Below are 15,501 nucleotides of genomic sequence, written 5' to 3'. Positions count from 1 at the left end.
AGTCTGGGTGATGGGGAGGGAGTTGCAGTCTGGGCTGGGTATCTCTGAATTTCCCCACTGTTGGACTTGATGCCATGTTTCAGAGTTAAATATGACAGGTTGGGTCCTCAGCTGCTGCTGGGGTGGTTTTGAAACCACGGCATAGGCGGGATGTGTCTCTGTCACCCTGTGCAGCGAGTTGGTCCTGCGGCATGGCCAGCAGTGTCTGGGTGTCGTGTAAAGGCTCTGCTTTCTCATGTGTCATTCCAGTCCTGCTGAAACCTCTCTGAGATGTCGTGCTACCTACAGCAGTGCCTCCCACCAGTCTACCAGGGCCCCATCCCCATCAAGTGCCCGCCAATGTATGCTGCCAGACCCACCTGGCACTCGACGCTCTGCATTCCACAGTATGTGACCCCCTGTGTCCCCCGGCAGCGGATGATGTCCTCCAGCTTCTCCCAACAGCAGTGTGTGACCCAGTGCGTGCCACGACAGCAGTACGCAACCAAGTGTGTGCCGCAGCAGCAGCGTGTGACCCAGCACATCCTACAGCAGCCCTGCGTGCCTCGCTGCGTGACAACCTGCGTGCCCCAGCAGCAGTGTGCCACCAAGGGTGTCTCACAGCAACCTTGTGTCACCAAGTGCGTGCCCCAGCAGCAGTGTGCCACCAAGTGTGTGCCGCAACAATGTGCAACCAAGTGTGTGACCTCCTACGCCCCCCAGCAGCAGTGTGCCACCACATGCATCCCGCAGCAGCAGTGTGCCACCAGGCATGTGACAACGTGTGTGCCACAGCAGCCGTATCTGACCAAGGGCATCCCACAACAGCAGTGTGCCACCAAGTGCGTCCCGCAGCGGTGTGTGACCACCTATGCCCCGCAGCAGCAGTGTGCCACCAGGTGCATCACCACATGTGTCCCACAGCAGCGTGCCACCAAGTGTGTCTCGCACCAGTTTGTGACCTCTTGTGCCCCGCAGCAGTGTGCCACCACATACATCCCGCAGCCATGTGCAACCAGGTGTGTAACCAAGTGTGTCCCACAGCAGTGTGAGACACCTTGTGTCCCACAGCAGCAGTGTGTCACCAAGTGTGTGCCACAGCAGCAGTGTGCCACCAAGTGTGTCCCACAGCAGCAGTGTGCCACCAAGTGTGTGACACAGCAGCCATGTGCCACCAAGTGTGTGCCACAGCAGTGTGCCACCAAATGTGTCCCACAGCAGCAGTGTGCCACCAAGTGTGTGACACAGCAGCCATGTGCCACCAAGTGTGTGCCACAGCAGTGTGCCACCAAGTGTGTGACACAGCAGCCATGTGCCACCAAATGTGTGCCACAGCAGTGTGCCACCAAATGTGTCCCACAGCAATGTCAGTCGGGGGGAGTTAAAATTTCGAGTCACTCTAAGAAGTACTGCTCTGCACCCAAATGGCCCTGGTAGAACACAGTGGGGGAAAGAAGGTCCACCAGAAAAAGCACGAGCTTCAGCTTTGGGGCAGGGGTTATTTCTCTCCTTCCACCACCTGCCAAGCAGTTCCTATGGCTTAAATCTGCTTTATCTACATTTTCCAGCCCTTCCCCTGTAGCTCAGCTCTATTTTGGGCCAGGCTGTGATATTTTTTCCATGGCTGCACTCCAGGTGCCTGTGGTTTGCACCTTAATCTGCTACAAGGCATAGTTTAGTGGGATGCGATTAAATTCTCACCTGATTCAAATGAGTTGTGATTTTTAAGAAAAAAATTAAAAAAAAAAAAAAGAGAGATAGAAATGTCGAAGAGGTCCAGATCACGACAGCATCACGAGGACTGGCAGCGTGGCCGGAGAGGGGCTGGCCCGTGCCTGGCTCTGAGTTTAGTCCTTGGGAGACGATGGTCAGGTTAACCTGGATTCCATGAAGCTGCGAGTTCTCCAAACCAGCTGGTTTCAAGCACAGATTTGGAAGCCAAATATGAATTTGCTGAGCAAACGGTGTACGAATCTTATTCCCATGGCCTTCATTTCGGAAGGTAGCCAGAAACCCCTGCTGTTTTAAAACACGGGCTCCGGGTTGACTTCAGCTGAGTCCCCAAACAAGAGGGGATTTCCAGCTTGGTGGAGTTGGTCCTTGCTGAAATTTTATACATGGAAGCTTTTATTCACTTGGTTGCGTTAATTAATACTGAAACCACAACTTGAAACAAAAGAAAGTCTTCGAAATAACACTGAAAGTTGTAGCACGACTATTTTATAAACGTTTGAGCTATAAAAGTGATTAACTATGTTCTTTATGCTGCCTGAAGATGTGTACACTCTACACTGTACTGAAAACAAACCATATATATATATGTGTATTTATACATATATATAGACTTGAATAAACATACTTGTCTGACTTCAGATTAAATATCTTGTCTTTTTGCCCCCTGGTGGTTCTTCTCTGTTAAATATAGTGAACTCCTGTCTGAAAAATACGAAAATCCTGTAATATGCCCTATCATTATGAAAATGAGTAGTAGCTCACACTTAAGTGGATCGTGCGTATTTGGAGGGTAAAAACAAGTGTTGCAAGACGAAGAGGAGGGTGTGACTGGGGCAGGGACGCTGCCCTGCATCCTGCCCTACTACACCCTTGCTCCGTGACCTTGGGGTGCCATGGCGGGCTGCCCTCCGAAGGCAAGGAGGTGGCATCTAGCAATGTCGAGGTGGCATCTGGCTGCTTCCCTGGGGCGCAGAGTGTGTGATAGGGGAGAAGACCCTTTTCATACCTCCTCCTGAATGTCCAGTGACGATGCTTTGGCCTTGAGAGGGACAATGGTTTAGCCTGGAGAGGCAGAATGCAAGAACAGCAGTGACCATGGTCCTCCTTGCAGAACCAGAGATGCTCTCACAACCCAACCTGTGTCTTTGTCCTCTTTAAAACCAAGAAATGGCCTTCTGAGGAGCTGTAGCATCATTGCGGCTTTCCCATAGGAACCAGAGCCTATGGGTCATTAGGAGAATCTTCCTGGGTGGTAGGTGGCTGGGTGGCACAGGACTTCATCTCACAGGGGTGGAGTAGCCACCAGAGCATGGAGCTTGTTTTGGAGGTGGCCACAATGGAGTCTGGGTCTGACCCTGGCTCTGACTCACCCTGCGCCACCAAGTGACCACAGCACAATGTGCCTTGGTTTCCCCTGGGCTTAATTGGGAATAATAATAGCCCCCACAACAGTGTCCTATGAGGCACTGAGCGTCTCTCTGGGATGAAAGGACTTTACAGGTGCTAATTATGACCATTGGGATGACAGGATATGATGTTATCATCGGGTTAATGTTTTGCTACCTGCGCTGGAAACACTAAACTGAATATTAGCGTTACTTGAAGGCTACTTGTTCTGGAGCTTGCCCAGGAACTGGATTTATGGAGCTTATAAAAATTGTATTAATCTGCTTACCTGGTCTCTGATGCCAGCCTGATTCCTAAAATCTTGGGTCGGATCATTGAACATTAAATGGCCGTTGTTCAGGGGAGTGAATTGCAATGAAAGTTAGAGAAATCCAGGATGGATTTAGTGCTTCTGTCTCCAGTTATGGAAAAAAAGATAAGCCTCTAGAGAGCATTCTTCCCTTGAAATGTTGGCATCAACTGGGAAAACATGCACTTTGTCTGCATTTTTTACTACGATACTGAGGGAGATATTTTTGGTTGGAAAATCAAATCTAAATCACAAACAAACCTTCAGGCTTCTGGAATTTCTGGTGAAAACAGAAACAGAAAATTTACTCAGCGGTTCATAAGCCGGAGAGCGATATTCTGCTTCAAATCACAGAATCATTTAGGTTGGAAAAGACCGTTAATATGGTCTAATCATAAATGTACCACTGCCAAATCCATCAATAAACTGTGTCCCTTAGCGCCACGTCCACACATCTTTTAAATCCCACCCAGCAGCATCCCCGGTGTTTCAGATCAGTGAGAAATTTTCCACCTACTCCATTACAAGTTAATTTATTTCACCTCTTTTTGTTTCAATGTGTGGGACCTCACCTGAATTCCGAGCATGCTGGAACTCATTTCAGAGGTGTCAGATTTGCATGAAAGGAAAAAAAGGAATAATCCCAGGGCTTTGGCTTATGCAGATATGTAAAAATGCATTCCTTGTTGGCACTTAACGCTCATGCCACTGTTAATATTCCCTTGGGTTTATTGGTGGCACAAACAGGGAACAAAAGGAGGGGTGACTGGTGCAGAGACCGTGTGGCAGAGCAGGAAATGTGATTTGTGTTTTCAGGACAGGAGCCGGGTTTGATTCAGCCGCCTTTCCTCGGGCCACCCCAGCGCTCCCGCTCCTCCCTCCTCCTCTTTGTTGTGCCGGAAAAGCGTCACCTCTTTCGGCAGGTTATTCACTTGGTGGCAAGTTCTTTTTAGTAGCCGTCTTGCCCTTAGCCCAAGGCTTTCTCAGTCCCAATCATCCGGCTCTTCCCTGGGTTCCCTGTGTAAGTGAAGGAAGTCTGCATGCCAGAATAATTATGGTCTGCAAAAAGTTGCCAAGAGTCCTTCCTGAATGATGTTTTCAAAGGCAGCAAAGGGATTTATTCAGGCAGGTCCCATGGAAATGAGGAGTCCCTTGGGCAGTCCCTTTGGTGGTCTCCAAACTGCAATCTTTCTGGGTGGAAAGGTGCATTTTAGATGGCCTGGATTTGCTATGGGCAGGCAGGGAGGTTTGGGCACCATGCCTGGGGATTCGCAGTGCGAGGAGCATGAACAGCCCCTGCACAGGGTGTCCCCTGAGGGTGGTGAGACACTGGCCCAAGTTTCCCAGAGAAGCTGTGGCTGCCCCATCCCTGGAGGCATTCAAGGCCAGGTTGGATGGAGCTTGGAGCAACCTGGTCTGGTGGGAGGTGTCCCTGCCCAGGGCAGGGGGTGGAACAAGATGGTTTTTGAGATCCCTTCCAACTCTAGCAATTCCATGATTCTTTGGCCTGCCAGGGGCTTTGCGGGTTCAGCATGTTGCATCAGGAGGTTGCCCCTCATGGAGCTAGATGTCCCACCAGTGCCAGGTGGTGATGGCAGCCGCACAGAGTGAGGACAGCCATTCCCGCCAGTGTGAAGCCACACGTGGCTGGCCCAGGACTGGCAGGCAATTAGAGCATCACCCAGCCAAACCACCTCACTCCCCTAGGGCACTTATTCACTGTATAAAAGCTCTAGCATCGCGGGGCTCTCCTAGGCACTTCTCTCCGGTTGTTCTCACTGATGAAGTGGGTAAGTCTGGCTTTTAATGGAGCTCCTGAAATGCTATTTTATTCCTGGGTGGCTGGAGCAGGCAGAGGTCCTGCCTGTGGACTCACGGAGAAGCAACCTCAGGCGGATGCTGCCTTCAGCATCGGCATGAGCGGCTCCAACAGCAGGAGCATCTCCTCTGTGCTAAACTGAAGAATATTGGGAAAGCACTTCCAGATGGACTGTGAAGTCAGGAGTGGGATTTGGGGGCTTTTCTATGTTTTCAGTTAGATCTAGTCCAAAGGAAGCTCGTGACTACAGGAAGGGCTCGATGCTGGCGGGAGTCAGAGATGAACTTGCACACGGAAAGGCAACTCCTCTAAAGGAAGTGGAGTAGAGAAATTTGCTGCCATTTAATGGAATTTAAACAAAGTGACTTTTCAGATGCTGACCAAGTTCAGTGCCAATGTGGAAGTCAGCAGAGAGACTCTCTAGTTAAACCTGAACACATTAAAATATCTATCTAGGGTAAAAAATGATAAAAATAATTCTCAGATGCAAACAACTCCCTGGAAGCAAAAAATCCCTCTACTTTAGAAGTCTTTTATCTTGATGAGCAACACCAGATACTTTCGCATTGTAGATATCTAGTAGTAGCAATTGCTATCATTGTTTTTCAATGGTTTGGTTTTATTAGTTGAAGATTATTATAATTGTAGTGATAATAAGTTTTCCTAATGACAATAACACAATATTGTTACTGTTAATAGTCACACAGTGATAGGCTTTTGGAAGAGAAAACGCCTTACTGTAATTATAGCCAGAACAGGGATGTTCAGAAAATGCAGTTTCTTTACAGTCATTTAATTATATGCCTTAATCTCCAAACAATGTCAAAATGAAAAAAACATTTTTGATCAGAGTACCTTTCACATGTCAGTGGTTCCAGTACCTGTTCTGCTCAAAATAATCTTGTTAAAAACTCAGAAAACTCCATGAAACTGGGGTTTTCTGGAGCGGGGAATGACTTGGGATGGTTTCTCCTATGGCTCTTGGGGCCAAGGCAATGTGAGATGCTTCACAGAGGTTTCAGGAGGAAACTGTGGGCCATGGTGCCACCGTGTCCCTTCCCCAGGGATGTGGCCTTGACTAAACTCCTCTCCGTGCTGCTGGCACAGGGGCTGCCACGATGAGGTTTCACTACCAGAGCTATTCCACCAGGCAGTTCAACTGCAGGTCTTTGGGCTACCACAATAAAACCAGAGCACTGTGGCTTGGTCTGAAGGTAGTGCAAGACTGGAGGCTGCCTTGAATGGGTGGAATTCTCTCAACTTATTGAAACTTGACCAGTTAACACCAGCTGAGATTTTGCCTTGAGAGCTTCTTCTTTCCTGCTATGGTTTCACTAAATACTTAGAAACCATCCTGTTGTATTTCCTTTTTTTTCTTTTCTTGAAGATGCTTAAATAATAGCGTGAAGCTGGGACTGCACGGCTTGGAAAGGCAGCGAAGCTGATGCTACGGTAGTGAGCTTGGAGTCTGTAATTGCGTGGTGGCAGCCCTGTGGGAGCGTGAATCGGCAGGCAGGCAGGCAGCAGGCAGGCAGCAGGCAGGTGGGCAGGTCGTACGTGCTGCCACAAACCTATCCTTACCCTCGGTGAGCTAATTTAACCTCAGCTTGGGTTTGCCCGCGTGAATGGCAGCCACACCTGAGTATTACAGCACAGACACACCTTTAATTTTGGCTTGCCTTTTCATCTAGGGTGCTTGGGAGTTGCAGGACGTCCCAGTGGGGACGCAGGAGGTTTCCAGGTAGTGAGGCAGAGGGTCACAATGTCACCTCTCCTTGGTGAAATGCTTTGACGGACACTTACCCTGTCTTTGAAGGGTGACGTGAAAGCTCCCCAGTTTGCCTGGCTCCAACCCTTGATTGTTTCTGGGCTCTTAAGAGAAGGGTGTGGGGGCACCAGCTGAGAACAGACTCTCCTCTGCTCACCTGGATAATCACAGCCTGGTTTTGAGTCACCGAGAGCCTCTGACCTTCAGGAGAGCCAGGGTGTGGGCTCCACCATGTAGAAATGCCTGTGGGGAAACCTTAAGTCCTACATCACCCAAAATAGCCAATGTCTGTGTGAACTGTCTGTCTTTTTCCTGCTTTTCTTTCAGGCTTAAGCACCTTGCATGACCATGCACTATTATGGGGAGCGGTATAAATACCTGTACCTGCCGGAATCGGGCTACATCACCGAAACCATCCAGCAATGCACGCCCCAGTCCGATGTGTGTAGCACCACGTGCCACCCGGTCAGCGTGATCAAGAGCCCAATGCCCAGATGGCAAAACTACACGCAACCTTTCACTTATGTGTGCCCACAGCCAGGTGTGACCCAGAGCTCCCTGCTGCCCTGCCAGCCCTATGTGCAGCAGTGTGTCCTGCTGTACCCTGAGCCATGCGAGACCACTCGCCTTCTGCCCTGCAGGAAGCCCAGCCTGAAGCTGAGCCCAGTGCAGAATTTCCAGCCCTGTGAGATCAGTTGCCCCGAGAAAAAACGTACGGCCAAGAGCCTCCCACCTTGTGCCCCCAGGTGCCCCGAGCCTGGCAAACTCAAGTTCCCACCGTGTGGGATCAAGTACTCGTCCTCATGCAAGAACGAATGCAGGACGCAGAAGATATCCAAATGCTCGTCGCAGCGGTACGGCACAGAGCTCCGGTCCCTGCAGGGGATGACCAGCGGCTATTCCCTGCCGTTGCAGGGAGTCACCGAGTGTCCCCCGCAGCAGTGCGTAACCCAGTCTTTCCTGCAGGAGTACGTGAGCGGGTTCCCCCAGCAGAAGTGCATGAAGGGTTACCCGACACAGGAGTGCATCACCACCTACTCCTCCCAGCAGTGCGTAACCAAGTGCCCACCGAAGCCGCAGGTCCTCAAGTGCCCCCCCGGGCAGGGAATAAAGGAGTACTCCTCGGAGCACCATGCAACCAAATGCTCGCTGCCACAAGAGGGAATCAAGCACAAGAGCTCGTCGACACAACACCTGAGCAAGTCCAAGTGCCTCTACCCACGGGCCACCCAGCACTCACACCAGCATCACACCGGGGGAGTGAAACGTTCAGGCCACAAGAAGAGCCGCTGTGCTTCCAAATGGCTCTGCTAAAAGAGATAAAGAAGGAGTTGTGAGAACAGAAAGCTATGTAGCTGAGGTCTGAGGTTATTTTTCCCCCCCATTCCTAACCCCCAGAGAAGCTTTAGCCTTATTTTACCCCTTATTGTATCCATGTTAAACTCGTAGAGTGCAATCCCTTTCTTTTATGACCACACTTCAGTTATTCCTGCAACAGAAAAGATGTTAGTGAGAAGCAAAGTAATGCTGAGCAGGTGCTCGGGCTTTCAACGTCAAACTGATACAACTCTGTCACTACCTTCACACCACAAGAGGTTTTTACTGTAACTGGATCAATTATATCTGTCGGTTGTACCAGTCATATTAAACTCAGGTTGCAGCTGGATTCCTGCTCTCTGTCTGATTTATTTTCCCTTTTAAAAACCTGTTTCTAATACCTACTACTGGGCAAAATTATTCCCTGTTGTTATATCACTCTTTTCTGTAAAATAATGACAGCAATGGTGTCTTTAGGACTAGATTTACCATCTGTGGGAAGAGACCTTGATGTTGAAAAGTTACCCAGAGACATAGTAAAAGCAGCGGTGCAGGGTGGTATTAGAAGAAGGCTCAACTAAAGTAACGAGACTCATCAGTAGCCCTCAGACAGGAGTTTACTGTCCATCTAGGCTTTGCCTGGTGGCACCGGTGTCACATACAAGTCACACAGGAGAGATTTCAGTCCTACACCCCAGGACTATCTTCCCCCTACAAATTGCTCTGCAGTTTTGTCCCTGGACAAACCACTGCTGAGCAGATTATGGAATGGGCCATATGGGATAGTCCCTGGCAGAGCAGGAGGCAGAGAGAATGCTGCAGGTGGTCTTCTTTGGTGCTGTGATCCTGCGCTGGCTCTGCCTGTGCCAGGTGGGTGATCAGCATCAAGAGTCTGTGGTTATAAAACTCCAACCAGAGGGAAAACTAAATTTCAGTTCCAGCTGTTCCTTGACAATAATATTTTGGTAGGCAGCCCGAAACAGAATGGAATGGTTCAGATTGGAAGGGACCTTAAAGATCATCAAGTTCCATATAGTTCCAAATAGTTATTATGTAGGGTTCAAAATAGTTGTTGTGCTTGGTCAATATGGTGATTTCCGTGTGTGCATATATATATATATATATATATATATGCAAGGGGCAAAGTTCCAAAGCACCTTTCCTTGCACACCTACCCTACACCACAGGCTCTCCCATGAGGAGGTCTTAGAGCAGAAGCTCTCTACCACCATCTAAAGGTGCAATGGAAGACCCAGCAGCTCCTCCCATGGCTGCTCAACCAGCTTCCTGGGCAAATCCCAGCAGAAAAACTTCCTCCTATCTCCTTGGCTTCCTCTGCAGAGCCCCAAACAGACCAAGCAGGATTTCCATAGACACCTTTTTGCAATAAAGTGATAGATTTGCCTGTAAAAACAGAGACTGATGCTACCTGCAATCCTCCAGGATTAGGAGGAGCTTTGCTCCTCTCTGTGGGGAGAAGGAATTCTTTTTAACTTGTGGTTAGTCACTAATCCATGGGAATTAAATGAAAAAGAGAGGAAAGGTCTGAGCAAGTAGATCCCTCCTGACTACCTCAGATGGGATCCATCCCTTTCTCATACCAGGCCAACATAAAACCTGGTTCCCCTCTGCCCTCACTCACCCCAGGCACCGGCACGCACAGGACAGGCCTGGAGCCATCTGAGGGAGATGGAAAATTGTGACAATTAAGGCCCGAGGGAAGTTCTCCCACCTGCATTTATCCCACTTGCATGGTTTAAAAGGTTCTGCTGATCTCGGTTGCTCTTGGTCTTAAAAGAATGCAGCTCACCTTCAGTTAGCATGGGGAAGATGGTATTCATCGTTAGAAAAGGGTTTCCTTCTAAAAATCTGAGCTTCTGTTTCTGTGGTTTTGCTCCTGATAAAGGGGTGATAGTGTAAAAAACCTGATATCTCAAAACAACCACTAAATGGTGCCTAAACTTTTCCTGGCTCTCTACCTGAGGATGGTTTTTATGCTCTGTTTTTTCCTTCTCTCCTCCTATTACTTGCTCCATCAGCAGACCCTGCTCTCCCTCATCAAATGGATCCGTAGGTGGGATCTCCTCCTGGAGAGGTCATGAGCACTGCAAAAAAGACGGACCTGGTGGCCCAAAAGGTGACATGAGGCAGTGCTGCAGCCTTGTGGCCATGAAAGCCAATCGCAGGCTGGGCTGCCTGAGCCAGAGCATAGACAGCGGCAGGAGGAGAGGCTGGATTCCCCTCCAACTGGCACTCAAGAAGCCACATCCAGACCTCCATGACCTCTGTGGGTGCTCAGCACAAGAGTCATGGACAGCCAGAAGTCCAATGAAGGCTGCAGGGTGGTCAGGGCACTGGGTGCAAGAAGAGAGAGGCTGGGAGAGCTGGGTATGTTTGCCCTGGAGAAGAAAACACTGAAGGGACAGTTTATTACCACCTTCACCCATAAAATGAGTGTTCAGAGCAAAGATGGGCTCTACTCTGAGGTGGACAGTGACAGGGGGTGCTACAGAGCAGCTTTTTCCTTTTTGGGCTTACTTTGCCCATATTTTCCATGCGACCATTGTCCAAAGGGTCCCCCAGGTGGACAAACTCCACATTGCCCATGGTAATAAGAGGTGTAAGATATTTAGGACTGTGTTTCTACTCCTATTTCCAAAGGTGTTTTGCACAGAAGGCATCATAACTTCTAGAAATTAAACAGCAATCTTGCTGTCTTTTCTTCCTACAAGGAAGCCTGGGAGGTATAAATGAGTTTCCAGTTTGGGGTATTTGGATCCTTTGCAGGTAAACTGGCATAAAGACAGGAATTTCCATTTTTCCAGACACTTTTCTCATTTTTAAGGAAGAAAGGTATGATCAGATATTGGTTCAGAAGTCACCAAGAGATCCATAAACTCCCTGAAATTGTCAAAGAGTATGAAATATGATTTTTAAAATAAACTGCTAGCAATCTCTAGTAAGAGAGGTCAATGGGCTCAGCCTCCATCGTGAGTTATGAATTTGGGGTTTGGCTTTTTGGATAACTTTGTGTGAACTTTTCATTGTCTTCTGAGAAAGGCTGAGGAAAATAATCCTGACAATTAGAGACTGGTGAGGTGATGTTTCCACACAACAGGGAATGTCAACACATTTCCAAAATATTCATTACTGGTTTATGCATGCAAAGTGTTTTATCGTTATAATAATAACAGTTTGTTATCTGAGACAACACCTCAGGGCTAATAGCACCTATAGAATATGTATTTTTTGATGGAAGCGTCTTAGTTGTTCTCATACACAGGATGTTGTTTTCAGGCCTTGACAACTCAAGGCGTTTTGATTTTCATTAACCAATGCATATCTGATTACACTCAAAAGCAGTCACTTCAAAATGGATTAAGAAGGTGGCTTTGGCCACTGTGTGACTCTAAATTCTGAGAATCCACCTAAATCCTTGGGAAATCAGCGAGGCTCCACAAAGTTCACCAATTCCTGTACATCAGTAGCCACGTGATTAAATTTTTTTTCCCCATATTTAAGTCTTCCTTGATGCACTTTCAGCCCATGGCTTCTTCTCTTGTCCTTAAGCAGGCGTAGATGGCAGCTAAACTCTCTCACCTTGACATCTACCTTTTATCTGCAGAAATTATTACCTTATCTTCCTCCAGTCTTCTCTTCTGGAAGTGGACATCTTCAGAGTTTATGTTTCTGAGCCTTCTGGTGATTGGAGCCAGACACGGGCAGCTGGTCAGTACCTAGAGCAGGAATAGGGAACCCCAAGCAGAATGACATCCTCTGAAGGACGTCAGGAAGGAAGGAAGGAAGGAAGAAGCTGAAGCTGTGACAACAGGCAGTGAAACGAAGGACAGGAAGAAAATAACCAAATCATTATGAACAAAAATGAACAAAACTGAACCCCATGGAGGCTCCAACTAACTGCTGGGGTGGATTTAGGGGAATGAATTAAAATCCCACACCTGGCAGTAGATAGAGCCAATATATCTTCAATATGGCGGTTGCTGTCTGAAAACACTGCTCACACTGTCAATGTTTAACTCAAAGCTGAACAAACTGGAGTGAGTCGCAACCCCATGTTAATACAGACAGAAGTGGGAGAATCACATCAGCAATTAATTTAAACAGTAAAAATGTAATATGAAGAGAACCCCACAGCATGTAACAGTATGTACCACAGAAAACTGAATAATGCCAGTAAACAATGTTAAAATAATTATAGTAATTATAAGGGTTACACATGCGGGAAAAATTGTTTGGGAAGTAATTAAGACCTCATGCACGAAGGTTGTCTCATCCTCCTGGAAGTTCAAGAAAGCATATAAATCTCAAAGGATTCAGGGCTGCTCTGGCCGTTTCTCTTGACTTCTTCCTGGACAGCTGGTAAGTCTCATTCAACCTCAATTTGATTATATGGAGTAAAACGTTTCTTTAACATCAGCTGGGGTTTAACAGGTTTCTAAAAATAATAAGGAGATTCTTTCTCAAAAAGTCTGCTAGAAATTATGTAGTTGTACCATGTTGGACCAAGTGCAGCCTTAAAAGTATGTCTATGGGGACTGGCATTCTTATTTTAGAAAAAAAATATAGTAATACAATTTTGTTATTATCAATTAACTGTGTGTAGCTACATGGTATCCAACATAAAAGGCATTTTAAGCTCTATTCAGGTAGAGTTTAGATAACATTATCATAGGATAGTTTGGTTTGGAAGGGACCTTTAAAGGCCGTCTACTCCAACCCCCCTGCAATGAGCAGGGACATCTTCAACTAGATCAGGTTGCTTGGTAACAATAGTATTACTATTTTTTCCTTAAAAAAAAAACAATGGAGAAGATTTGAGATGTTCGAATTTGTTTTCCCAAAGTTTTTATTCATAAATCAGCAAGATTGGGTTTTCAAAGGAATAAAAAGGCACTAAAATCTTCTTGCCTCCTTCCTTCCCTGCCAGAATGACCATCCAGAACACAGTTAGAGCAAAGAGGTCATTTCACTAAGAAGTGATGTCTCCCCAGTTTTCAACTGGTCATTCACGCAGGTCTGTTTGTGGCTGGAGCCTCTCTCTTTGGGTTAAGACACCTTTATCATAGCACTGTTAGGAAGGAGAAACTTTGCAAGGACAATTGTTTTCATACTCAAAGACTTCAGGGTTTTTCTGATGAGAGCATCTGATGCTGAGCATTAACAGACATGAAAAGCCAGAGAAGGTGAGGAATGGGATCCCCCTTAACCTTTCCATCATAATCAGTGGTCAGAAACAGGCATTTCACATGACTTATTTAAGCACCTATCTCTGAATGAGCTTGACTGCACTCTGAAAGCGCCTGGTTTTCTCCAGTGACAAAAATAAAGCTGCTACTTTATAGGTAATCATCTACATCAGGCACTATTTAACTTTGACAGATTAATCCCATAACATATTTTCGTAATTAGTTCCAGTTGAATGACCTAAAAGGTGGATTCAGGATCTAGGCAAAAAGGTAAGCACCGAAAAATCTCTATGAAGTTCTTAGCTTTGCCATGAATGGTCTCTGCAAACCATTTGGAGGTACCTGGAGGGAAGATCTTCCCAGGAGCTAACATGCAGAACGGCACCGAGATCAGGTCCTTTCACCTCCTGCAGAGCAGTCCCCATCTTGCGGAGCTGGGATCATGGTTTTTTCCTCCCAGTCCTGTGTGACATGGACTTGTTAGTCTGCACGAACCCCTCAGGACAGTGGTACAGTGCCCAGCGCAATCACAGCAGAGGCATGAGAATCCTATTACGCATAATTACTCTAACGAGGGCTGGGCATGCTCTATCGCTGAGACAAAAAAATAATCCCAAGCAAGGGCATTTTCCAGCATGGGGACATAAAATACCCATTGCTGTATGACCAGTGGCAGTATGGTACCAGCAGTGGCTATGCTGGGGTCACTGGCCACAGCTGCAGTACGTATGCAGTTGTCCTCGATGGCTGCCAAGAGAGGGTCTGTAACTGGGAGAGGGAAAAGAGACACAGCAGAGGTGGAAATGGCCTGTGGGCAAGGGATGGCAGGGATAAAACTGGATGGAGGTTGGAAAAACCCTAGGGGGAGGTTGGATAAGGCCTAAAAGTCCTTCTTGGGAGGGTGGAGGCAGAGTGAGGACTCAGGTTGATGCTCAGAGAAGTTGTGACTGCTCCATCCCTGGAGGTGTTCAAGGCCAGGCTGGATGGGACTTTGAGAAACCTGATCTAGTGGGAGGTTTGAACTAGATGATCTTTAAGGCCCCTTCCAACCCAAACCATTCCATGATTCTATGATGGGGATGGGGTGAGCGGAACAAGGGAACAAGCCTATACTGATCCGTGAGCTTCATTTCCTGAAATCACAGGGTCGTGTTGCCTCCGCTACAGCTTCTTCATTACCTGCACAGACCCTAAAACCAAAATTCCTGAGCTGCACTCTTATTCGCTTGTCCCTTCTTCTCCACCCCAGAGTGTCCCCTGCTGTGGCACATGCCTCACCCTCCCTGCGAGGAGAGCAGGAGGGGAGCCGGAGTGCGGGGGATCTGCAGGGTACAGGTTGCAAACCCTTTGAGAAACACTCCCATGGTCTCTGTTGTGTGCTGCAGGTTGGCCACCACCATTCCTCCCAGATGTCCTTCGGTGGGGAGCGGGACGCAGGACGCTGTTTCTACTCATGCAATGCGCAGTGCCCGCAGCCTCTTGCTACCAGTTGCAATGACCCATGTGTTGTATCCTGTGGCGCCTCCAGAGTCATTATATACCCCCCTCCCGTCGTCGTGACATTCCCAGCGCCCATCATCAGCACATGCCCACAGGAGACGGTGGTGGGAAGTTCTGCTGTCCTGGAGGGAAGTGCACCAGCCCCGCTGGCATCTCTGAGAGGAGAAAGCCTGTGCTCAGAGCCACCTGCAGAGAGATTTTTCCCAAAACACGCACCTCCATGCCCATCACGGTGCTCCTACGTGTTTTCTTCCCACTGGATGCATCCTTGCAGTAGACCCAGCTACAAACGCCACCAACCATCTGAGAGTGAGAGGGAAGAGCATGCTCCAGAGAAGGAGAAGCCAGAAACTGAAAATACAGATACAGCAAACGAGGGCAAAGAGATCTCAGAAACATAAAATAGTGATACCAACCCCGATGACCAAGTCCAAGGCCTCGTAGACTCCCACTGCCTCTAAAGCAGACTTACCTCTGTCTT

The 15,501-nt window shown here is 47.9% G+C and overlaps 2 protein-coding genes across 2 annotated transcripts; both read left to right on the top strand.

Moving 5' to 3' along the window:
- Positions 1–270: 270 nt before the first annotated feature.
- LOC141475857 (uncharacterized) lies at positions 271–1,416 on the top strand. The gene has a single exon (XM_074164402.1). It carries the CDS (start codon positions 271–273, stop codon positions 1,414–1,416), a length of 1,146 nt encoding a protein of 381 aa, XP_074020503.1.
- A 5,928-nt stretch (positions 1,417–7,344) lies between these two features.
- LOC141475856 (uncharacterized) lies at positions 7,345–8,310 on the top strand. The gene has a single exon (XM_074164401.1). The coding sequence runs from the start codon at positions 7,345–7,347 to the stop codon at positions 8,308–8,310; it is 966 nt and encodes a 321-aa protein (XP_074020502.1).
- The last annotated feature ends 7,191 nt before the right edge of the window (positions 8,311–15,501 follow it).

This window comes from Numenius arquata, chromosome 27 (assembly GCF_964106895.1).
Source record: "Numenius arquata chromosome 27, bNumArq3.hap1.1, whole genome shotgun sequence".
Taxonomy (NCBI): Eukaryota; Metazoa; Chordata; class Aves; order Charadriiformes; family Scolopacidae; genus Numenius; species Numenius arquata.
This window is presented reverse-complemented; position numbering and strand designations above follow the sequence as displayed.

Bases quoted from the DNA above. Each gene is read 5' to 3' on its own strand.
- LOC141475856 (XM_074164401.1), top strand. From the start codon at position 7,345: ATGCACTATTATGGGGAGCGGTATAAATACCTGTACCTGCCGGAATCG.
- LOC141475857 (XM_074164402.1), top strand. From the start codon at position 271: ATGTCGTGCTACCTACAGCAGTGCCTCCCACCAGTCTACCAGGGCCCC.